At 42.7% G+C, this 26,564-nt stretch overlaps 2 protein-coding genes across 2 annotated transcripts; both read right to left on the minus strand.

Moving 5' to 3' along the window:
• Positions 1-4,370: 4,370 nt before the first annotated feature.
• On the minus strand, positions 4,371-5,846 carry foxd7 (forkhead box D7). Its single transcript, XM_076266841.1, has one exon. It carries the CDS (start codon positions 5,560-5,562, stop codon positions 4,585-4,587), a length of 978 nt encoding a protein of 325 aa, XP_076122956.1. The 5' UTR covers positions 5,563-5,846; the 3' UTR covers positions 4,371-4,584.
• A 4,558-nt stretch (positions 5,847-10,404) lies between these two features.
• Positions 10,405-13,137, minus strand: LOC143102839 (ferredoxin-2, mitochondrial-like). The gene is made up of 4 exons (XM_076266653.1): positions 13,046-13,137; positions 11,279-11,385; positions 10,993-11,080; positions 10,405-10,645 (listed from the first exon to the last, which is right to left on the minus strand). The coding sequence occupies exons 1-4, from the start codon at positions 13,135-13,137 to the stop codon at positions 10,489-10,491; spliced, it is 444 nt and encodes a 147-aa protein (XP_076122768.1). The 3' UTR covers positions 10,405-10,488.
• Positions 13,138-26,564: the final 13,427 nt, after the last annotated feature.

The raw sequence follows: 26,564 nt of genomic DNA on the forward strand, positions 1-26,564 counted from the left end.
CTCTCTTTCTCCAGCCCTCCTCTTCTTTCAGTGGGAGCATGTCTGAGGTGTGAGCTCATTCTACCCTTCTGGGTGGCTTTCCTGCTATATGTCACTGTCATCTGCTGGCACTAGTCACGGAGGGGGGGTCCCCTTTTCCGAAAAACACGCCACGGCGTTGCGCTCCACTGCGGCCCCGCACATAAATTCCCGTGCACGAGATCAGGGAAGCAGAGCTCTGTGCCCCCCCCCCCCACACACACACACACCTCCCCCAGTTTTACGGGACCTGGCAGGGCCGAACATGGAGCAGTTGAAGGCAAAAGGGGGGAAAAGATTTATAATTGAATAACTGTAAAATACTGAGTGGGGGGCGGTGCAGGAGGCAAAAAAGAGACCTTCCCCTGCCAGGAAAAGCATAAAGGCGAGCAGGCCCAGTGTGTGTGTGTGTGTGTGCGCGCGCATATGTGTGTGTATGTGTGTATGTGTGCATGTGCGTGTGCATGTGTGTGTCTGTTGGAAGAGGGAGGATGATGAGTGTGAATGTTAGCACATGTAAAGGTGTGTGTGCACATGTAGTTGTTATGACCTCTAGTTCAGACTAAAGGGAGCAACATCATCTTTTACTCACTGTACTGCAAAGCCATTTTTTAAATCTCGTCATCCCTATTCTTTCCATGTGTGTGTGTGTGTGTGTGTGTGTGTGTGTGTGTGTGTGTGTGTGTATGTGTGTGTGTGTGTGTGTGTGTGTCTGTGCACATACATACATACATGTAAAATGCATATGTGAGTGTGTGTGTGTGTGTGGCCTCTGAGTTTCTGAGTAGGGTGAGAACTTTCCTCTCAGATCAAACGGGCCGCAGTGGCGGCCGCCGTTGCGTGCCACCTCCTCCTCCGTCTCCTCCCTCTCATTACGCATCTTTCCCCGCGGACTGTAGATCACTCTGTCATTGCCTGCGCTTTGTTGGTCAGGCACGTCTAAATCCAACACTGGAGCCATTTAAAACACACAGAGTTACTGCACTTTAAAAGCCGGCCGTGCCACGGCCGCTGCTCCTCTCCTCAAAGAGGACGTTCCGGGAGGAGTTTGCGAGGCACTTGACCTTCGGAAAGGGGGGGTAGAGGGGATTATTTCAGTGAGGCATGTAGTTTGCCCTGAGGTGTTTTAATCCTCGCCACACGACCTGGCCTCAGCCAGCCAGCAAGCAAGCGAGTGAGTGCATGCCATGGCTCACTTCACCTCCCCGCTCTCTCTCTCTTTCTCTCTCTCTTTCTCTCTCTCTCTTTCTCTTTCTCTCTCTGCGGTCTGGGATCGCATCCTCCATGCTGGCCGGGGCACCTGTGGAGGTGGAGTGTGTGTGTGTGTGTGTGTGTGTGTATGTGTGTGTGCGTGCAACGCGTGCGCCAGTTTGCCTCCTGTTTGGCTTGGCTTCATGGAAGTAGGAAAAGAAAGAGAGAGAAAGGGAAGGGGTCTCCCTTCGGGCAGTGAGAGGACAGTATTTTAACAGCATCGTCTCATTTTTTCCCCCACCTCTCTCAAGACACTCCGGGGGGAAATACTCCCTTTATCCTGAGGAGGAAGATGTGAATTATGCTAACTCGTAACAAATGAACCGTGCACAACCGCATACCCTACGCACCAGCCGAACACCGTGTCACATGCACACTCAGTCATCAGCTCCACAGGGCAGTTAATATGCTTAATGTGACACTGATTGACCGTAGAGAGCAGGACTACGTGGTGACGTATTCAATTTGCAATCCAGTCCTACTGCATCGTTATTAATGTCCTGGTTAATCCTCCGCACACCAAAAATGACAAATTTCATAAGGGATCCTGAGCCATCCAAACCACCACATATTTATATGTTTTCAAAAAGTATAATTTGTAATGTATTAACGAAAAGCAATACATCAGAGTGTTTGTGTATTGCTTTTGCGTAGAATTAGAGCATCTGTAATGTGGAAGAAATGTAACTGCAGATGGGGCGGGATGGTGAAAGTACACGTAAAAGAGTATAAACACTTTGGAGAGAAAGGCAGGGAAGTCAAGCTCATACGATAAACAAATTCTCCATCACACGTGCACACACAGAGGCACACAAACACACACACACACACACACACACACACACACACACACACACACATAAATAAACAGACACATATCCATGCTCACACATGATTTTTTTGTGCTTCTATTTGGTCAGGTGCAAGAACTTGTTCAGTCCTGTCAGTCAAACTTTGTTGTGTTTTACATTTCATATGTTTCCTGAATGAGTCTCTCTTCCTGAATGCCCTTCTCCCTGAGACTTGTAGCAGTTAGTCTGTAATATAACAAATAACACTCTAAATGTATGAAAGATAACAAAGAAATGTGTGTGGTTCAGAAGGAACCTACCACAGCTTTTTCCACAGAAAAAATTCTCAACTTCTAATTGTTTTTCCACTAAAAAATTTTACTAAAAATAATTTTCTACTGAGAATTTTTTTGAAGGGAAGTGCTATTTAAAAAGTATAAGATAATGGAGAGAATGAATGAAAAGAAGAGATGGAAAGAGTCCATGTCACTGGAGGGAATAAACACACATCTATATTTCTCGGCTCTATGGACATTTACTTTTTCTGCGGTCCTGTTCTAAGATTGGTGTTCTAAATGTAATTATATGAAAATACACAAAGAAAATCCTCCTCACTCCATCATTTCTTCTGTGGTTTTCCTGCTCACACCGGGTACTAATCTTTTTGTTTATTTTACACATTGCCATGACCTCTTCTAAAATGAATAAAATTGTCCTAATGACATGTAGCCTACAAGTCGGAAAATATTTTATGTTTGTAAGTGAGATTATGCAAATCAACTATATTTAGATAGAGATGTACTTAGTGCACCATTATTTGGAACAAGGAAATGTATATCTTAACTTATGTATCCTACACATGTGTGCTTAGAGGTCTAGATTACATGGGGTTAAATCATTGCCTTGTATGTGTACTGTAAAATGCCTTGGTCAATCTTTGAAAATATGTTTCAGGAATAAAACAGTGGATATGATTAAGAGCTGTTGATAACTTCAAGGAAGTTGACTGCAATGCCCTAAAAATACACTTACAAATGTATGCTTTGAAATTTGCTTGATTCCATTGGCATTAGGTCTTTGACTATATATTTTTGCTTTGACTATATAGTCGTTGCTGCTGGGTGTGATTTAATATTTAATATTTTCACTGTGTGGTCTTTCTCTCAACAGGTAAAAATCGAAATGTTCATTTCAAGGACTAGGGTGGGATTGTTGTTAAATTATACCACATTGTGCTCCATGTGAAAATATGACATTGTGTGCCCGTTTTGTGCCAGTGTGTGCCAAAAAGAATTCCCTAAATTGGAAGCAGGTGCCAACTATGGATTCTGTCATTACTTAATAGCCAGTGAGTGACGAATGTGACATCGAATGTGTTATGCGTATTTTCCTTAACGGCTCTAGGCTGTGTGTGGCCTGAGCGTGCAAAATCAGGCAATTACCCCAATAGAAAGTAGGCCTAATGGATGTGGTAATACCCGCCTGCTATCTGAAGCTTGCGTACAGCTGCTAAAACCGTTAGGTCCAATCATAAGATGATCATTCATTCATAATGTGTGTTCTGAGGCAAACGCGAACTCTAAAAGCCTGTCATTGCGCATTTTGTGGATGACGTTAATCTAGGACAAGTTACTATAGTAGCCTCCTATGCCAGGATGAATAGGCTAGACCCCATAATCGCGTATTTTATTATAGCCATATGCGCGCACTGTCTGATAAATAATCACAACTACCATATTAAAATTATGGTCTCTAGGTGGGTATTGATAGGCTACTCTTCGCGAAGCCGTTGCCTTCCTTTCTAAATCCCTAAATTTGTCTTTAAAACCATGGCAACTTTAAGGTTAAATATTGGCACAAGCCATGAACTTGATAAGAGAAACACTAAATTGATATTAGAGGGAACACTCTGATAACCAACACATGTGACAAACAGCATCAAGGCCGAAACATCCCAGAAGATGGCATTTATTGCCAAAGGAGAATCTTATTTCGACATATTATCTTAAAACAACTAAATAATTTGCAAAAACAATACATGGTGAAATGGGTGATAAGACAAATGTATGCGCAATACTGTCAAGGGAAAAAAATCAATTAGGCCAATATATATCATATTTATCAAGAATGTAAGGACCAGAGTAAATGAAAACGAAAGGTTTTGAGTTTTTGCAGGTATATTTAAATGCTAAACTAAATTACTTAATGGATACTTAAACTCAGTGCGCACATTTATGACATTTGAGGTTTATTGAACATGACAAAAATAAATCAATAAAATTATTTTAAATACTATGATTTATTTATTTCCAAATGTTGAGGGAAACTCGTCACTTAAATTGTTCAAGATAAAGAATGCACAACAGACACAATCATACAATCCACAATCATTGCATGACATTTTGTATTCCAGAAAAGACGAGTGGATATTCCTTCAGTAACAGAAGAGGAAGAGTACCTGAGAGTTAAGTCATTTAAGATACAGTTTATCAAGTGGTCGCCAGCTTATTTAAAACCACCAGGCCTAGTTGCTGACAATGTGTTTATTCGTTAGGTCCGAGCGCAAAGTTTGGAGTTTCTCGTACTCGTATTGTAGATTTAGAAAATGGGGGAAAGTGCCGTGCTGGAGCATGGCAGAAGACACGAATGGAGAGTCGAGAGAAAGTGCAGAACAGTGGGCATTAGGCCGAGTCGGGTTAAAGCACTCCATGGCCATCCCAGGAGACTCGGCAGAGGCTTTAGCAGCGAACGCGTTCCGGCATAGAAGTGTTGACAGCGAGGGCAGGATGCCGCTGCCAGGTGGGATTCCGGGCGCACAGGTCGGGTGTGAATGCTGATGGAAGCGGAGAGGATACACTTCTAGACGTGGCAGTTGCAGACAAGCCGAACCGAACCCGTATCTTCCGTAAGGAAAATGGGGAAAGCCAGTGGCTTCGAGCGCTTGTTCTTTGAGAAATCCAAACCTAAAGTGTTGTCTCTTAAACCTTTTCCTTCGCCGTAAAAAGCTTCCGTTCTCGAACATGTCGGAGGAGTCGGGGTCCATGGTCCAGTAATTCCCTTTGCCAGGATTGCCCGGTTCTCGAGGCATTTTGATGAAGCAGTCATTGAGCGAGAGGTTGTGTCGGATGGAGTTTTGCCATGCCGGAAACTTCTCTCGGTAGTATGCGAAGCGCTGGCTGATGAAGTCGCATATCTCGCTCAGAGTGAGACGCTTCTTCGGACTCTGGAGAATGGCCATGGTTATCAAAGCGATGTACGAGTACGGAGGCTTCACTTGTGTGCTTTTGTTCGACATTGAGGGGGACCTTGGTGCCAAGCTATTAGAGGCACCGTCCTCATCATGTTGATTAGCAGGCAAAGTTGCCGTGGCTGATCCATACTCGGACGCAACTCTCGTGTCCAAAGAGGCTGACGCCTTCAGATCGCCGTCTTCAGCCCCTTTACTGCCCTCTCCTACTACGTCGATGTCAATATCCTCCATTGGCTCTGCATCCAAGGTCATAGTAATCCAAATACAAGCAATATTCCACCTGCCTCGACAGGTGAGAGAATGGGGACAGCTTCAACGAAACAGCTGCTCGCGCAGCAGCAGGTACACTTTACATGCACAAAACGCTCGCTCGTAATACACTTGGCAAGCTGTTCTCTGTCCAAAACGTATCACAACAATAACAAGGATCGAAGAATCAACAACCTTTTGTCCTCTCCTTGATATTCACATCAATCGAACCACTTCTCTTTAAGTTACATCTGAAGAGAAACGCGTAATGGTAGGACGAACCGGTGTCCTGCATCTTCCCCAAAAGGACTAGATTTCCTCTTGGATCATCAGCCAATGATGTCACGATGGAGCTCTTTCGGAACAACTCCTCTCCAATGAAAACAGGGCAGGAGGCATCAAAGCACCACCAGAGTCCTCTATTGATCCAAAATTAATATCGTCGCATAAGGTTTGTTTATCGAATCATCGCTACATCCAGAATAAGTTTAAATAGCACATTTACTTCTAAATAACTTTCGGTTTTTCATTCAAACATATTGCCACAAAGTAGGGCTACACCAAACTACTTAAATTGTGCTAAAGGCTACCCATAATAAGCCTCTTTTATTTAATATATTCAATATATTTAATATTTAAAATATTATAAAGGATATTAATATTAGGTAGCTTTAATTTATTGCCTCTGAACTATCACAGGACAGGGTTTTTTTCCCCCCAGCTCGTCTCCAAATTGTGAAAAGAACGATTTGAACCATTTTCAACATGTTCTGATCATATAAGTTTCAAGCACTTATTGCGTAACATGTTTAAGGGTCATTTCTTTCTGGGACCGAAAAAAACAAAACAAAATAAAATAAAACAAAACAAACATAAAATATTTTCCGACTTGTAGGCTACATGTCATTAGGACAAACGCTGGTTCTGAAAGCATTGAAAATATATAGTTTAATAAGCAGTGATACACTTCACCATTCCCGCTTAATATCAATAATGATAACGACAACAACAAAAACAACAATACTACTACTAATGATAATAATAATAAAATGCAACATTCAATGAAACAATCAGATAGTCTGAACCTACAATTACAGAAAACAATTGATCAACACTAATAGCACTGACTAAAGATGATCAGATGGCAACATCCCCCAATTAAATGAATAGCAGGTGATCTAAACAATGCGCAAAAACATGAACTTTTTTTTTAACACAAGTCGATTTACCTAAAGTATAGGCTACCTGGTGAAAATGTACCCAACAATTACTCCTTAAACCCCTCTTTAACTCTAATGTCTTAAAACATCGTAGAGCAACTCATTAATTGGCTTGCATTATGTTGCTATGATTTTGTTTCCCATTGCCTTTGTTTTTTGTTTTGTTTTTTGCACCAAAACAAAACGCTTAATAATAATCTAGGACAAATAAAACAAATGCATATGACATAACTCCAGTGCTCAACACAGACGAAGGTTAACATTTTTCAGTTCCCCTTTAAAGATGAAAGACGTGCGGGATGGGGTTGCGTTTTTATTGTCAGGGGGCCTAAGGTTGTTTGTTTTTAATGATGGAGCTCTTTTTGGGGGGATTCCCACATATCCTGCTTCTAATCGTATATTGATACCGGAGGGCAACGGCGATACAGCGGGCGTGGGTGGGCCACCGTCCCTCTAACAAAATCTGCAGATGATTTCCCAAATCTATCACGCATGTCTTCAGATTGGAAACAGGCCTAACGGCGTGGCGGACAAACGCCTGTGTGGTTTCAATAACAAAGCAAAGGGATAATAATAGAATTTCGATGAGCCAAATTTCCACAGATATGGCGCTGTCATGTGGTCGTTGTGAGGGATAAAAAAATCTCGTCTGAGCCCAAACGTGAGAACAATTACCGTTGGGACCTGATGTTCAAGAACAGAGGTCTACCCACAAGCCAAGTACTGCTTAAATGTCATTACACGTTTGGTTTAATATTCCTGCTGCAGTCCAGTTGTGAAACGCCTTGCCGTGGCTAAACCTACAGTAGATGGCTGTTACTTAGGCTACACACCACTGTACAATAACCTATCTAAATGTGAGTTAAATTCACATGTCTAGAATATTTTCTTAATCTTTATTACGTTGGATTTAAATAGCAGGAAAAAAACGTCAGAGAGATCAAACAGATTTCTCAGCATTGTCTAACCTAATACTTTGTTTATTATCACTGTTCAGATGTTATTGCTTTCAGGACATGGTGTAACAGGTCTACTTGCAAAAATTACACAGTTGAATCATGGAAACATGCTGTGAAATCATGCAGTATTTTTTTGTTGTTTTTTTTTTACAGGAAAGTGGATACAGAAGACAGCTGTGTGCCCATCTTTGTGTCCCTTCCTAAGCCGACTCTCTGCCCACAGCTTTTGTTTCACAAGACAATATGGTCAGCCAACAGTGAACAAGAAGCATATTCAGTGTACTTTGTGTCCACAATATTTGTAGTCTGTGGTCAAAAACTTTCATACAATATTTGCATGGTACCAGCATTTACAAGATGCCAGTGGTACATCAGCAGCACAGGCGACTGGCTCTCTGCTAGACTAATGCTCAAAATCACATAATTTCTGACTGCAGACACTGTAAACAGCCCTGGACCACACTGACCACCCAGGCTACAGTTCCCTTGAACTTTAAGAAATGTGCTTCTGCTCCGAGATGAAAAATCTCCCTTCACTTATGCCATCTTGTGGTGCATGCCTAAAAGAATCCTGAATAACTATTGAGCGGCCCTTACTCCTACAGGAAAACCTCAGTTCACAAAACAACTAAGTAATGGTGTCTCTACATTCACTGCTTCCTCATTCACCATCTTTGTGCAAAGGTGATATTTATCTCAATTATATGAACAATCTCAACATACTTCACAAAGAAATCATGATGTGTTTGTTTATTTTACTAGAAATGCCCTAAATTATACAATACAATAGTTACAGAAATACACACACATATTCATGTTAATGTAACAAGACAAACAGGCAGGATCTTCGACAGGATTGTTCAGCATTCTACAATTTATATAATTGCATTTTTTCCCCTGTGAAATCAGCAGCACATATATTTGGTGCAGGTTGGTCATCACCTGGTGAGAGCTTGCCTTCATCTCATTTATTCAGTCTGATATACTTTACCATGAGTGGCCACAAGAGGGGAGCCTTCAGCTACAATCACAACTGGAGATGGCAACCATACTGGAGTTAGAAGTGAAGGTATGGACCAAGGTAGAGTGGTGTAACAGTAAAAGTGGTTTACAAAAACACTCCTCACCTCTAAATACCATGCATGAAGAAAAGACCCACATACGTCACAGCATATCGGGCTGGGACATTTGCGCAGGGAATTTCAGGTATTTAAATACGGAGTTAGTAGTTTCTGGGGAAATTGTTCATGCTGTTGATAGCAATGCATGTGATACGAAACACAGATGTTGAAGTCGAGTACTGTCGATAGGGGAAAAAACGACCAAAATCGGTGCTACCAAACTGCGGCTCTGGCCAGTGCTCCTAGTGAACTACAATGCTAGGTCTGGGGCATCAACTAAACATGACTTTTTGAAACAGACTCAAAATGTTATTAAAAGTTCTGTGCAACATGAAAAGAGTCCTACTTCAGTTCAATAGCACTGATTTTTATCATTTTTTTCCCTATCGACAGTACTCTGCAACGTCTAGCGATCAAGATCCATGTAAAAATCGGCCATATTTCTCCTTTAAATTGGTGTATCAAACTCTTACCAAATTGTTTGTGCAGCAAGTGCAGCAATCCAATCTTTCCTGTAAACAAAGGTCTTACATGCAGTTGTTTACTCAATTCCAAAGAAAATGCAAGTCCATTATCTGTTTAACCCTGTCGCCATCAGCGCAGCCATTGGTTGTTTTGAATGCACTGCTATATCTGTCATCATATCAAGCCTGCCCCATGCTGGATTAGTGATTGTGATTGGTGCCTGGGTTTTTGGAACATTGGAAATGGGTGTCAATGGCCTCTTTGCCAGACTGGATTAAAAGGATTGTTATTGTCTATTTATTATAGTGGAATATGATGTTGAATAAACCATTTAAGATAAATACCTGATCAAAAATCCTTCTAACAGGTGTTTACAATGACATGCAAATAGATTAATGGCTTAGTGATGTTAGAAAAAGTAAAGTAAAGTAAAGTAAGAGAATCCTGTGAAACAGTCTTTTATTTCACAGGATTCTCTTTACTGCTCCGACCATGCACATCAAGTGTCAGAGGGGGCACCAAAAGGTTCCCAATAAATAGGAAGAATGTTAAGCCTAGTTTTTCACTCTTTACAATTTCAAAATGCACCTACACACTGTTACATTAGGTTTCTCATGTGTCGCTTAATACAAAATCATTTTTATTCACACGAAGCCCACATCAAGCCCAAAACGTGGCCTGTTCTGGTTCATACGTCAACAGTGCAGCTATTGGACACTGGACAGGGGGAATCCATGGAACTCAGTTACAAAACAGTCTTTGTGTGCATGAATAGTGATGGAAATATTGACTGCACAAGGGTGTGGTAATCGTACCACTTTCAAGAGATGGCAGGTAACTCGCTCGAATGCTAAAAAGCTATTGATTGTATGGGCAAGATTTAGGCTACAGTTCCAATCCCAGGCAACAGTGTACCTAAGATAACACTGACCAGCATCTAAATATTTGTGATTATTCATATAACGGGGTGCGATCATAAGAAGGCCAACAATAGCCTTCTCTGCTTACTTGCTGTTTTTTGTAGATTTTTTGTTGCGTTCAGTAAATGATCTGGGTTTTATTTTAGCAACGCATCTAAAGATGATTTAGGACTGGACTGGACTCTGGATATGAATTCAACATTCCTGTTACTCCCTCATATCTGCTACCTGTGGTGTGCTGCCCTTAGTGAGGGGTGGGGACATGACCATCTACATAGAAGTTGCGAGTGACCTTGGGTAAAGTGAGCTCAATGCCATCCAGCTCCGGTGTGAAGACAACCTGGCAGCCCAGACGAGAGTTCTCCTGAAGCATCGGAGCCATGTCCAGCATATCATCCTCCCTATGTGCCCAAAGAATAATCCAAAAATTCAAGTAAAACAGGCATGCCCAAAGAATAATCCAATAATTCAAGTAAAACAGGCATGACCATGACCAATATAGTGAACTATTAAATGTATTAGCAAGTAAAGCAAGTTTTCACTTTATTTATTTCAAACTGTTTTAAAGTTATACTAAAAACAATGACACCATGTCTTAGACATGTGAATACTGTACAGATTTTTGGAAAAATACCACCTTAACCTTAATCTCTAGATAACATTTTAAATGCAGTCTTAATAGGGCACCAGATTTAACCTAGTTTAATCCCTGCGCCTGGCTCTTAATTCCGCAGGCAGGCAGACTTACCTTTCGTCTGGCGTTGGTAGCTTCTCAAAGTGGCCTTTGCTTACATACACATGGCAAGTGGAACAAGCAAGTGACGCCTCACATGCACCTGGGAAATAGAGGCACACAAAGGGATTTACAGGTGTCCCATGACCAGGATTAAAGCAGATGTTGGACGGGCAATAACGCTAGCAGCGGTGCTTTGTCGTATAGCCTATTTGTGCGCAGATTGTTTTTATGACATGCGCAATAACTCACACTACCCAGGGTTAGTGTGTAGAGCATTGATTGTATGCAACATGCTCACCTTCGAGCTCGATGCCGTGTTTATGTGCAAGGTAGAGCGCATTGTCTCCGATTTTAGCCTTCACGGGAACTCTTTGCCCTGACCGGTCAATATATACGACGTCAACTCTACAGATGAAATGTCAGTTAACAACATAGTATTAAAGCATTTATATATGTGTTGTGGAACTTACAGTAGTTTAGTTTTAATGTAACAATAATATAATACTAATGTAGTTAATTATTAAGGCTAGTTGTAATGAATTATAACTTACACATAATCAGAATCTTGGGAACCGACATTCTGCACTTCTTGACGCAGCACTGTGTTTGGAAAGGAGTTTGGCTATAATTAAAAGACATCTCCACGAGATGTCAAACTAGGCTACCCTTTAGGTTCAACACGTCAGACGAAGCAATCAGCCAAAATTCCATAAACAGCCTGAAGGCACGAACCATTTCACTTACATTCTGATGTTGCCAGTCCTCTTTTTGTTACATGGAACGCTTCACTTCTGGGATGCTGGGATGATGTAACATAGACATGAGAACAATTATTGATCCTCGGCACGAAGATACCATATTTAAGCCTACATCTTAACATCGACACAATATTAGATCCTGTCACTGTGTTCAGCGCCATGACTGATCACCTGTTAGAATTGACCCAATCAGAGTAGGCCTACACCGGCAATTAAGAGAAAAGTCTGATGCGGGAAAAATACAACACCCGGTTATGCTCTTACTATGCCATGTTGGAATATCCAAATCCAACTTCGCAGTCGCAAGTAGCCGTAGCAATACTTAATGAAAAGGGACAATTGTGTACACATAAAGTGAGCTGTCGAGTTTTATCCAGTAGGCCTACCTTTATCTAACAGTAGATGGGGCTATACTACTATATAAAATGTAGTAGTGCCGTCAGAACTGCGTTCTGTGCTAGCGAAAAAGGAAGGCCAATATTTTCTTTACATTACACTTTGCGTTGGTGAAAAAAATATTCAGTTTGCATTCCATACTTTAGTAAGAGCTTACCGCGCTTAAATGGAGTGATCCCATGCTCCGTGTAGGTGGGCCTAAACCAATTTTAGGAGAGCTCATCCATTGAATCCCGTATAGCTCTGTTTTCCCAGGTGAAACATTTTGACCCATGAGCGTTCATTCACGTATGTTTCTCGGCTTAATGGTATAAATTAGGCTACCGTTATGCATTGGCCTCCAGGCGGGCGTTAACTTGTATCTTTTTATCAAATAAAATTGTCAATCTATAGTGTTTCTTTCTCAATAAAACATAGTAAATGCCAAATTACTAGTAACTTCATATAAAAAGTGGTGAAATTATTTTCTAAAGCTGTCCCCGTTAGTGTACAAAGTTAGCAAGTATGGACATGTCTTCCACACTTTTACGGAACAGTTTTGCACAAAAATGTTTGTTCTTAATCATACCCAAGAAGCAATGGAGAGAAACATCTCAGCACTCTTGTTTAGTGTTCATCTTTTATACCACTGCCCTGAATAATCTTGCATACTCCAAGAAGGGTAAGATTACTCACAGCACTGAAGGATTAATTCTGGGACTATTTTAAAACTACAAGCTACTCAACTTATGTGGTTTGAATAACACTACAGGTTTGATGTTATTTCATGTGAAACCCAAACTGTAATCCTCTTTTTGTGTGGAAGACGCTGAGATCTGAACATTCTGATGCTCTGAATGGGGTTGTGACCTCTGGGTCACTTTAGCCATGTGCATGCTACCCCAGGGGCACTGAGGCCTTGCTGTTCCCACCCACCCAGGAACACCGAGATCTCCAACAGCCCACCAGGACTGGACAACTGCTCCTGCTCCCAGTCCTCAGCTGTGACTGCCTGCCGGCACATTCCCCACTCTGCTCCCACCTGACAAGTGCACCTCTGTCCTGCATTCCACTCCGTGACATTCCCAGTGCCTGATTGGAGCTCGGCACATTCCTGAGAGGCAGGTCTGCTGTCCTGTTACGCTTACTCAGGTTTTGTACAGAAAACTGTGTACAGGACGCATACAGTATTCAGGTGTTTGACATGTGCCCTTATTATTGTCATGCGTCAAATATGATGTCTCACTAAGTAATATATCATATATATATATATATATATATATATATATATCAAAAGCAGGTTTAAGTTTTTTTTAAGCTTGTTAACTTCCATAATATGTAGTTCACTAAATTCAATGGTGATGGTGTGAAAATGCTAATTAATTGACATAAAAGGATGCCCTTGTTTGGAAAGTCTTATTCGACACTAATTTATCCAGTTTCTATTTTGTGGGAAAGAGGTTTTAAACCCTACACAGCAGATTTGCTTGCGCTTAAGAAGGACATCTCTGACCTTGAAATGACTTAGGTTCATGGTGAAATATTTATAATATAATTTATTGAATATTCCCTGAGTTGGAAACTTACTGACAGAGCATGTGCATATGAGAAGTGTATTTTGATGATTTAATTCTATGTAAATATAGCAGACATGTCAATGGACCACAGCTGATCTCTCTCCAAAGCACTTCAACACTCACAGTCGCTGCTGAAATAATGTCTAGACTCCATAATGAATCGCCCAATTTGATGTGTTCTTCCTGGTTTACCTCTATGGTACACTTTCCCAGCAGTGTAAAATGTCCACTGATTTGTTAAGCAGACTTATATATTGTTTGTTTGACGTCTGTGTGTGTGTGTGTGTGTGTGTGTGTGTGTGTGTGTGTGTGTGTGTGTGTGTGTGTCTGTGTGTGTGTGTGTGTGTGTGTGTGTGTGTGTGTCTGTGTGTGTGTGTGTGTGTGTGTGTGATTGTAATGGAGGGTGACTGAAGTGGTTCAGCCTTTTTCATGCCTGCTTAACCTCTTGTCACATAGTTAGCTCTTTGGATGAGACAGTCAGGCCTTATCTCTTTGGCAACATAGCAGCATGACGTGCAGTGTGTGCTGCTCTCTCTCTCTCTCTGCATCAAACACACACACACACATACACACACACACACAAACACACACACACACACACACACACACAGGCTAAACTCAAGCAAATGCAGTTTATCCACCTCTGAAATTTCAGAAATAAAGTTTATCTACCTGTTATTAGAGTTTACCCACCTCTAAAAAGAGTTTATTCACCAATTGCAACTTTTCACATTAAAAAATCAAACTGTATTATCCACATTTACAATCAACACTCTAGGAACCATTTACTGTTATACCACTGGTATTGTTATAAACATTGGACAATAACCTCCACCATCATCAAACATGTTCTGAATCCCTTTAAAAATCCGATACTGCATGGCGCAATCCACCTAGTTTACCCACCTCTTATTTTACCACTACACCCCTGCATATATACACACACACACACACACACACACACACACACACACACACACACTTTCTCCCTCTCTCTCTCTCTCTCACACCCTATCCCAACCAACTGCTGTCCTGCCCTTCATCATCCATGCAACCCTTTAAGAAGACGTGAAGCTGCGTAGACAACTGTCATGCTCTACATCTCTTGTTCCGACATTTGCTGGTGTTCTAGATTTCTAGCAGGTGAACTTGCCATGTGAACGGAACTCATGTTAACATTTGTTAGCGTGATGTTTCAAAGCACAATCTCCCTGGAATCACTTGAGTTGCGGCTGTTCTTGGTCTTACAAAAGGCATATAGTACAAGAGACAGCAGAATTCAATGGAATGGCTTTACGTGACTAGAGAACTGTGTGACATTACCTTTGATTTATACCCATTTTGTGCACACACCCATGATACGGTTCAACTACAGAGTAGACCAGATGCCCTGGACAAGTTAGAACATGAAAGGCCTCTTTCTTTCATGGCCGACCAACTCTGTTTTGTTTACAAAGTTTTTTACCGTATTTTTTTTTAAACAGCACCATGCCGTGCCCCCTGATTTCTCATCATAGGGGCAGGCCCTGCCTCTCTCCTTTTCTGCAACCAGCTAATTGGAAACAGATTTAGAGGTGACGCTGCTGAGTACGTGGGTGTTTTGGAGTATGTGGGTGTTATGAAGTACGTGGGAAAACAGGCAACCCAACAGCCTTAATCATCTTCAATTCATATCCCCAAGGCTCCAGTTGCAGCCAATGCGCTGTGTCATGGTGGCTGCTCCAACCTCTGCTTGCAGTGGGCCAAGTAAAGCACAATGATGAAAGACAAGATCCCTTATCGCCCAACACTCTTTGAAATTGACTGCCAACTTCCCGCAGTGAGACTGTCTGGCCAGTCCCCCAGACGTATTTTGATTTGCCATTTTGACTGGAAAATCGGTCAGTGTCACGTATCATGTTTACGATTTCACAGGCATAAATAATGGAATGGTCTGGTGCCGTGATTTAAGTTTGCAACACAAACTTGGCTGGATCTGGAACGTTACTTATATAAACAATACAATATTTTTTTTTCTTTTTGCCCTTATTCGGACAGGACAGTGTAGATAGACAGGAAGTGTGGGAGAGAGAAAGAGAGATGGGGTGGGATTGGCATATGACCCGCAGGTGGGATTCGAACCTGGGTCCCCGTGGGCACTTGGACCCGGACATGGTATGGGCGCTGTAGCCTATTTGGCCACAGCGCCCCCCAAATCATACAATATTTCTTTGCCATTTCTTCTTAATACACCTCAGCAGTTGCCTTCATATTGTCAGTTCTAGCTAAAGTAATAGCCCTGAAAATAGTCACATATTGCTCTGCAAAACATGAGTGGCCTGTTTCCAAACTACACGCAGTAGTCTGAATCCAGACCTGGGGTACATTTCAAACAGATAGATTCACAAGTGCTCACATATGGACGCATCATGTTCTGTACAAAGGAGCCAACTCATGATCTGTGGCTTACAGGGAAATTCATTCAGCGAAAAAAAATGACCCGGGAGGATGTGGAAGTCATCCTCCACCAACCACAGGTACACCGAGATGACCTAAAAACATTTATATGAGTAGGGTTTGTCTTCTAACTGGCCAGACGGGCTTCTTAGAGGAGTTGCCAGGGAATCAGCTGTGTATAAAGTACAGTTGGGGGATGAGTAGGGGGGGCGGGTAGATTTATAGGCACCCAGGGGTTTGGGGATGTGCATGGGGGCTCAATGTCTTCATTGTGCTGTTAAACATGTGCTGAGTGATTTGGCCTGGTGGGAGATTTGTGGAGCGTTTCACCAAATCCCTATAGGGACAGCCAGGAGCACGCAAGAGACTTGGGCCTCTGGGCACAAAAGCAAAGTGTAATTCATGTGTATTTGCACACACACACACACACACACACACACACACACACACACACACACACACACACACACACACACACACACACACACACACACACACACACACACTCAAGCACTTGCACAAAGATGTTTTGGAGCAAGTGGAAAGTCTCAGCCATACATGCATAAAAAAGAGGGCAAATCACTTTTATGCTCAGCCGTCTCTCACAACATGTTCATGTTTTCAAAGTATTCAATGTTCAACTTTACAATTTTGCATACTGTATCTTTTTCATACGACTTCCTATAATAAACCAGTCTGACTTAGGCTAGCATTACTGAATATACAAGGCATGTATCAGGATACAACTAAACTTCTAGGCTGGTGGTCCGTCTGTCGTGCTGGAAACAGCTAATTCTTTCTCTTCCATTCTCCAGCTCTTAAATCTCACCTATTACTCTTTAATGTCATAAAATGTGTTTGGAAATATTTGTGCAAAATAGAAATTCAATAACTCTAGAGTTTCTGAGAGATATTTTCACATGAATGAAACAAACTTGAAAATGTATATTTCATAGTATATGTATATTTCATAGTGTGTGTATGTGTGTGCTATGATAAAAGTATGTGGGGTTGTTTTAGTGTTTGATTTCATTTCTCTCAAATACATGAATGAGAACCTAGAGTTACAAATGCTGAATAGCCAAAGAATAGCATAAAGGAAATTGTGGTGACACTGAATCATAGAGAAAAACATTACATGGCACAAAGGTTTGGAGGACTAACAGACCACAAATTTGGCCTCTTTCCCACACCATCATACATGTCTGAGTGAGTTAGGAATGCATCTTTTTATCAGTATACACACAACTGAGGAAACCCAATGCTATGAATACTATATACACAGTGCTCTTCTGGGAATTTGACCATTGATTGTCATTATTCAACTCAGTTCAACTTTTTTGTGTCTTTGTCTGTCTATGTTTGTGGAAGCAAAAACAAATGAGCCACCCCACTACTATAAACAGAGACATTTCAGGATTCCTCTGGGACTGATGACGCTGTCTGTCATAATTCACTGTGACCTTCACGTGTATGTGTGTCTGTGTTGTGACTGTGTGTGTGCCTGCGTGTGTGTAGCTTTTGTTTGTGTGCGCTTTTATAAGTAGTGGATCGAAATGAATAGCCTTCACCACCTGACTATTACCTCAGGCCACAAGGCAGGGTTGCCCCCCCCCCCCCCCCCCCCCCCAAGGCATGGCACCCTCCCAAAAGTGCCCAGCCCAGTACCTCTGTGTTTCATCAGTTTCTACCCGTGTAAACCCATACGCTTCTCCCTGCCACACAAAAGAAGGCAATGAAAGCATGATGGTGAATTTAAAGAGATCCTCTCCTCAGAGCTACAGGGTCAAGCACAAGCTTGTGCACTGTAATTACGGGGCTTGTGTTGCCTTAAAAACTTAAAGCGAGCAAAGGCATTATTTCAAAGGGTACCACGGACATGATTGATTTTTAAGTGCACTGGCTCTCTCTCTCTCTCTCTCTCTCTCTCTCTCTCTCTCTCTTTCTTTCTCTCTCTCTCTCTCTGTCTATTTCCTTCATCCAGTCCACCCACATCCAAGGTTTTTTTCAACAGTCCAGGCTCCATTGACATGCAGCCACCACAAAACAAACAGCCTGGTGAGTTCTTCACTGCCAGCACCTTCCATAGAGCAGCAGCCTGGACTATGTTTCCATGAGGAACAAAAAGAAAGGAATGAGAAATGGCCCCAGAGACACAAACATTTGGAATTCAGTGTGGTGAGGGCCGGAGTTTCAGGACTTGCAAAAGACCTGATGGATGGGGGACCATCAGCAGCTTGTCTTCTGGAGGTAGATGATGCGTGGAGGTCAGTGAAGTTCACTCTCCTGTTCTCCACATGGCTGACAGAAGAGTTGGAGGGAGAAGGCCACCCTCTGAAACTGAAATTCCTCAATTTCTATGAAATAAATTCACATTGAAGACTACATACTAAGCGTATAATGGCTAATACAAAACAAAGTGTGACAAACCACAAGAACAACTGGCACGGTTTCTCCAAGGCAGGCCTTTTTACATTCGACAGTGTCTCAAGCGCAAACCCAGCAACTGCAGAAGAGAAATGTCATTCATACGACCAGAGAAAGAAAAGAGAGAGCATGCAGCACTATGGACTTAGACATCTAGCTTAGACAGGGCCGCAGCACCATACAATCAGAGAGCGTAGATTTGGGCCTGCTCCAGCTGTGCTGCCGCTCCATGTGGCTTCTTGTGCTGGGGGGACGGCACTGATGCCTCCGGGGGGTCGTTAGTGACGGGGGCAGTCAGGCAAGGGTATCATTTGGGAGGAGGGCTCCACCCCGGCACAGGGGCACATTAAGAGGGCAGGTCTGCTCTGCACACCGCAGGCGGCCGCTTTTACCACACGGCGAGGGGAGGGGAGGGGTGTGGCTGGTCGGCGTGTGTGGGGACGGGGGGACAACCACGAGGGGGGTGCATCGTTACTCTGGATTTCCCGTAGCCCATAGAGTGTCAGAAAAGGCTTTCCCATCAAACACTCAACGAGCCAGTGACTAACCTATGGGTGTGTATCAACCCCTCAATTTACCCCCCATGTGTTTGTCCACTGTTTGATTACTGGAATTCTTCAAAGGGTCCAAGCTGTTCCAGGACCTGCTACCCTGTCACTCTAAACAGGCAAAGTATTTATCCTTACCAATGTTGCCATCAGAGGAATCTGTCAACAGCTGCCAGCGATCCAAATTATTTGTTGATGTGTTTGTTGTTTATGTTTATTTCAGATCTGATGTTCCATTGTGATGCAAAACAGATTAAACATATTTTACTCGTAATTGCATGCTAGTCTGCAACAAATTGAAAGCATGTGTGGGTTTTTACATTTGTATTTGTAAATGTGTGTGCATGTACCGGTCTGTGCACCAAGTTTGCTTATGTTTATGCTGGTGACAGTTTGAGTAAGTGTTTGTGTGTGTGAGTGTGTGTGTGCATTTGAAGTGCTTTCAGGAGGAGGTCATGGAGTCTGCATTTCCCACGGATGTTCTATAAGTGTCCTTCTGGCCGGTCAGCGCTCTGACAACGTCCCCAGGCAAGAGTTGGCGACACATTCCTGTGGGGGCCCTGTCATTCACTCAGTCACTCACACAAACACCCACGCACACACCTACACCCACACACTCACACACACACAACCCCCCCCCCCCCACACACACACACACCCCTGCCGCCTCCTCCTCCACTCTCAGTTCCCCCTTGCCTGTTACTTCTATTTACGCAAGGCCTCTGTAAACTGGAAACTCCATCGTCCTCCACTGCCATTGGACTCCTGCTCGTGCTCAGGCAAGTGGCACTGCTGTCTGCAGCCGTAGTGTGAGGAGGGTGTGGTATACACTATTACTGTAAAGACAAACAGAAGCATGACCAAAACAGCATATCAACAACTCCCTTTAGCACTCTCCCAAAGCCCCTCCCTCTGTATCTACATTGGGACTGTATATGACGTACGACGAGTAAGAGGACCATGTCCTGATTGGTTGACTTGAAGAGTCATTCTGTTTGTTTATTTTCCTCCCCTGGAACAGGACTGAGGGAACTCATGCAGTCTGACGTGTTTCCTCAATGTGAGTAGAAAAACGTAGCCAAAACTGTTCTGAATCCGCATCGTTACAGTAATTACACTGCACTTGATGTGAATGCCATTGCTTAGTATAATAACACTTGCCTATGTGCCAAGTCCATTACAACAAAAATAAAACCCTCACTGTTAGGATTCTAACCAAAAAAGGTCAGAGAGCCGAGAGTTTCTTTTCAGTGCACTGCTGTTTTTCCACACTTATGAAGTGAATGGACCAATTGTTTTGGTCATTAACATTATCCAAGATAAGTCATGTTGCACTAGATTGAAAAAGAAACCTTGTATGGTTGACCCCTGGCATGGGAGTTTGACTGAATTGTTTTTACTCCAGGGTCATATGTACCTTTAAATCCACACTAAACAGATCCTACCATTTCCTGATAAGATTATTCTATCACAGGTCTGTTTGCTCCAACAGTGAACCACCACCCCCACCCCAACACACACACACACAGCTCATTATCACACTATCTTACACCTCTGCCTTTTGTCATTGTGTTTGATTGCAACTTGGTAAATCAGTGAGGTCTGTTTTGGTGATAACATTTGACTGAAATTAAATGAAAAATTACTGAGTCCTCTTACATTCTCAATCCATATGTGACAGCAGAGCAAAGTAATTAAGTTACTGGAAATAACGACCTAATTAAGTTACCTTTAACATAACGACCTTGGTCACTTGGTTTACACCTCCTAAGGGGAGGGCCATGAGTCAAATGATAAATGATTCGCCACTCACTAAATGACTAATAACCTGACACGGTCCTCTATCAGAGTCTGTCTGTAGCATCAGACAAAAAGCAGGTGTTCCTGTGGTCGCCCTTTATCTCAACTGTGCCACAGCCATCATAATAGGGCTGCCGTGCCAGCTGATAAGAGCCCAGACAAGCAAAGGGTCAGCCGTCCTCGCCAGGGCACTGAGATACCCTCAGAGCCAGGCGGCCTGGCCCCTGGCCCTCTCCATCACCACCACCACACTCTCACATGCACACTTGAGCGTTACTACAAAGGTGTATCACTATTATAGTCAGGTACCACAGGGGCCACCTTAAATCATCTAAAAAGTATTGGGACTGTAGCATTGGGACTGTTGGGACTGTAGAGCCAGGTAAGAATGGTACCTCCTTCTGTCTCGTTTCTATGGCCTCTCATAAACTGACCCACCCAGTGAGCGGCAGACAGAAGAGGTGTGCTGTGACCCTTGTATGTTGTGAGTGATACAATAGCGCATATGTGTTTTCATACAGTGACACTGTCGGGTTCTGGTCTGGTGGGGGGCAGCATCTCTGTCTGTCCTCACTGCTGGTAGGAAGAGATGGACAGGATGCCTATCTCATAACTCACTCCTCAGGAATGTATCTCTCCCCACAGTCATCCGTGTCCTGTCCTGCCCCTGTAGGTCACACTAACGCCTGGTCGGTGACCTTAACCTGTGATCGGGGGATTTCTATGGCTTATTTCTGGTTCAGCCTACCCACATAACAAGAACATGGACAACCATGAACATGAAATAAAAATCCATCTAATAAAGAAAGGTTGGTGTATTGCTATGTTACTTTGAGTAATGACAGCAGACTGTGATTTACGATACAGACCAGTGTGGTTGCCCAATGGCCATGGGAAATATGCTGCCCCATTACTCAAATATACATATAAACTTTACTGCTGTCCACGACATGAAAGTGAAAGGAGTTGGAATCAGTCACTTCCCCCATAAAATTCCACAGGCTTTTTGCATTTCCCACGAAGGAGTCACACCTCTCCAGCCAGGCTCCAGGAGGAGGTGCAGAGAGGGGGTGTAGCGGCTCTGGCTCACTGGTGAAAGGTCCCTCTTACAGCTCTGAATCACACATTGCCTCCCCCAGCCGTCCGCGCCCTTAAACCCTGAGTCCCCCACTGCGGTGCAGCACATTCTCTTGCCCTAGCACCCCGCCGGGACTAACAGCTACCCCCTCCAGCACTCTACTCAGCCTGTAACCTGTGACTGTTTCCGGTATACTGGGATACGTCATGTGTAATCTACTGCAGCTGCAAAACTGAGGAAAGAGTAGGCGTAGGCTGTGATACACACACACACACACACACACACACACACACACACACACACACACACACACACACACACACACACACACACACACACATGCCACACACAGAGAGCACGGGAAATGGCAGGAGCAATGCACTGGGACTTCCAGTTCTCTCCAAGGCTCATCAAGGACACATCAAGCAAACACGCATACAGAGAGAAAGAGAGAGAGAGAGAGCTTTGCAGCAGAAGGAAGGAAAATCACAAACTCAAGTAGGAGAAATAGCTCTCTCTTCTGATCATGCTCTCCCCTCCTCCACCCCCCTTTCCCTGAGAGGAAAGCGAAAAGAAAGGATGGATGCAGGAGCTGGTCTCTCTCTGCAGCTGGGAGGCTGGTTTTCCTTGGGGACAATGTGAGGATATGAGTGTTTGATGACAAGCCATGATAAGAGGACCGGCCAGGGGAGGGGTGGGAGGGGGCATCAAGGGTACGAGGCCAGAAGTCCCTGTTTCTATTTTTTAATTCTTTTTCGGTCCCTTAAATGCGTAGTCTCTCTCTGTCTCTCTCCTTTGTCTGTTATACTATATGGTGAGGGGTCCTTGAGGTTGACAGAAGTTATTCTCAGAGCCGTTCTTGTCTTTCAAGCTGTAGGATAGCTGTAACAATGCACAATTCTCAAGACTGTCGTCATCTTTGTGGTTTGCCTTCTGTATCAGAGGTGACAGCTGTAAAATCTAGCTGTTTACAAGCTTTTAATGATGCATTAGTCTAATGACACATTGTCCAGGGCTAGCGCATTCAACATCTCTCTGCCAATTATGTAAACAGCTTTTTATAGCCGCAAGTTGAATTCAGTGACTCACCTCAAGGAAGAGGAGACTTTCTATTATGCCTTTACTATTGTATGCAAACAGGAAAAGAGTTATCTAAAGTCTTGCCCCTCATGCCGAATGTGTAACAATCAAAGGCGTCAAGTGTTGGTGGTCACAAGTTTCCCAAGGTAGCTATGCATACTCTCCCACTCGCCCACTCTCTCTCTCTCTCTCTCTCTCTCTCTCTCTCTACACAACACAACACAACACACACACACACACACACCAGGCTTGTGCAAAATTCCAGAATTTAATTGAAACTGGCACAGCATTTATCTGCTTTTGAAGTCTGAAGGCCTCATCAATGCCCCTATCAAGCTTCTTGAAACAATGGGCTCTGAGGACTAGCTCTGTTGTCTGTGGAGGATTATCTACCCATTTAGATAAGCATATCTCAGTGTCTAGACCTGCAAGCAAAGTGATACCCCTTTGTTGAAACAATAAGAAACCAAACTAACATTCTATTTGTCTCAGTGACAGATGACCTGAGGACCTATGAGTTGGATGATGCTGATTGGTCAGTATGCGTCATGCATAATATGCCATGGTCACAGAGTAATAGTTGTGGGAAAACCTTTATGTGTACTGGAAAACCTGTATATTTTAAAGACATTTATATCAAAATCCTGCCTTTTACGTAAATAATGCTATGTACTGCTATTTTAAGGAGGTACTACACATAATTTTATATGTAACAAATGGAATATGAATGTTAATTTCAATTGTATCTGCATAGAAGGAAACCAAGGCCATGGACAATAGTCAACATGTGCCTGCTGGCTGAAATTAGTTCTTGCCATTTTATGAACACATGATATTTTTATTTATTTGTTTTCTTTTTATGAATAATGTCTAACAGTACTGTTCTTCCCGTTTTTGTTTGTCATTCTACCTAATGCTATTGAAGTATGAATAAATTACAACGATAACTATAATCATATGAACATTAATGACACTTTCACCAAAAACCACTCCACAATTACAGTTCAGGCATAAAATCCCTGTGGATGTTAATATTACCGTTTCAAACATATCCTTGCTGAAGTGAAGCTTTGTGCAAGGCAAGCCAGTGTTTTTTTCTGAAATTCTCTGTAATCAGGTTTTTTTCACTTGAACTGAGATCCTCTCACCTGTGCACTCCCATGTTCCAGTTTGTGAGGACAAGTGATTATTTCGGACAACAGCGAATGATACTATTGTGTCTCTATATTGGGGAGGACATTTTGAGCATTGTTGAATATTGGGCGGTCATATCCCCCTCAATGTTATGTTTACAGCCTTGAAGGAAACAGTGATAAATCATGGGTTCTTTTAATAATGATGTGAGCCAGTTGCTGCTGGCCTATACACTGTAGGAAAGAAATCGGCTTATGTGAGAACTGTCGAAAGTTTGCTAAGTTTGTGGGATGGGGATTTCCTTTATTTTTATGGCAATCTATATGGCATCATCATTGTGAAGTGTTTTAAATGCAGGGGGCTGAGTGAGCAAATACAACCCACGCATATTCCATGCTTGCGTGGCTAATAGAGGACACTGGGGGCACTGAGGCTCCGCTCTGAACCACCCGCCAGCACACTGCTGCTCTGGAGCAACTCTGAGGCTAGATGTGGGAATGCTGTGAAGATAAACGCTCCCCAGCACTTTTCTCCATGGGACTGAGTGGGCCAGTCTGTTAAATGATTGTTTCCTGTGAGGCAAAAGCCTGATGTTGAATTCATCCATTTCCTTTCATGCTCTTGCAACATGTTTTGTGCGTGCGCGCGCACACACACACACACACACACACACACACACACACACACACACACACACACACACACACACACACACACACACACACACACACACACACACACACACACACACACACACACACACACACACACACACACACACACACACACACACACACACACACACTCACACATCAAACTCCCCTCTTTTAGCCACGCTGTGTGGGTGGTGCGTATTTTTTTTCCAGGACCCATTTCTCATTTAATGACAGACTCTACTCTTCAGCTCCCATGGCCATGAAGAAACAGAGAGAAGTAAGAGGAGACACACAGTGAGCCATGCGAGGTTTGGCTCTGTGTGTGTGTTTGTGTGTGAGCATACTGAACTCATACCCACCCTGATGGCTGACAACACCACAAAACCGCACACCACACTTCTGAGAAAATTCTAGGGCATGTTTACACTATTGTGTATATATATGTATATATATATAGAGAGAGAGAGAGAGAGAGAGAGATAGATGGATAGATAGATAGATAGATAGGTGTATAGCCTACTTTCTGAAACTGTGACTACCAACTAAATGACTGCAACTTTTTAAAAAACAAATACACAAATATATATAAATTCTTAGTATTCTTAGTATCAGATAATGATGCCATTTTTGGCATCTGACAAAATGCATAAATCATTGGTAAACATGGCAAATAAAAAAATTAAGACTTTAAATGGTTCTGTCAGTGTCCAGGCATATGAAATCATGGAAACAGGGTCGACACACCCGGCTCATACTGTCATCTAATGAACGATGTCATGCGAATTCCCACTAACACCACCACTGACTAATTCTGCCGATCCAATATTTTTATTAATACCATGGTGAGTGGTGCATGAGATGTGTTTACCACACAGGAAACTTTTCAAATGTCTGACTGTAAACTGAGAAAACTCAAGTCTATAGAAAACACTCTCTGTTGCTTGACGATCTTACAAACCAAGTCTTTTATAACAACATGTTAAATGAGTTTATCCATCTTGCACTCAACCTAACAATAACAATACATTACCAAAAGGGAAATTAGAACATAAATTATAAAAACAGTATAAAAAAAAAAACACACATTCTCCTTGTGACTGGATAAGGGAAGCAGCCCTGGCGTGTGGAGAGCTAAGGGAAATGGCCTTGCATGTAAAGAAGCTCAAACAAGATGAGCAGAGAGGGAGGGATCGCTCCCGGAGACGCACAATCAAACTCAGATAAAAAACAAGGACACAAATCAGATAGCAGGCAGGAAAGGAGAGACTGGATAACAATGGTGATGCCTAGCTTTAGCATCTGGGGGTCAGAGGAGATAGCATCTGGGACCTCTAGACTTGCCCAGGCTGATCAGGGGAGATGCCTCAGTCAGCATAATGCGGCCCTGGGGCCTGTGCACTGTGGTCAGGGCATGATCACCTGATGCTCTGCTCCAGCATCCTGCACCTCTGATGACAACTAGAATAGAATAGAATAGAATTCTTTAGAATAAAATAGAATAGAATTCTTTATTGTCACTGTACAGGATACAATGAAATTACTACTGTTAATTAAGCCGATGTGGAGCCCTTCCCATGATAAGGCCACCAATTGCTTATCATATCAAGAGGCAACTGCGTGCCATTGTTCTGTTTCATTTCCCAGCATGCTTATTTAAAGACCTAACAACACATCGTCTTGCAAATAAAAGGTCACACATTTTGCAATATGCAAAA

Source organism: Alosa pseudoharengus, unplaced genomic scaffold, assembly GCF_046254945.1.
Source record: "Alosa pseudoharengus isolate Yale_2024_CS ecotype anadromous, Long Island Sound unplaced genomic scaffold, YU_APseudo_1.1 YU_APseudo_1.1_scf_4, whole genome shotgun sequence".
NCBI lineage: Eukaryota > Metazoa > Chordata > Actinopteri > Clupeiformes > Clupeidae > Alosa > Alosa pseudoharengus.

Coding starts and splice junctions, on each gene's coding strand:
- foxd7 (XM_076266841.1), bottom strand. CDS start 5,562: ATGACCTTGGATGCAGAGCCAATGGAGGATATTGACATCGACGTAGTA.
- LOC143102839 (XM_076266653.1), bottom strand. CDS start 13,137: ATGTGCCGGCAGGCAGTCACAGCTGAGGACTGGGAGCAGGAGCAGTTG. Junction 11,081..11,278: donor ACACGGCATCGAGCTCGAAG/GTGAGCATGTTG, acceptor TCTATTTCCCAG/GTGCATGTGAGGCGTCACTT. Junction 10,646..10,992: donor CTACCAACGCCAGACGAAAG/GTAAGTCTGCCT, acceptor TTGGGCACATAG/GGAGGATGATATGCTGGACA.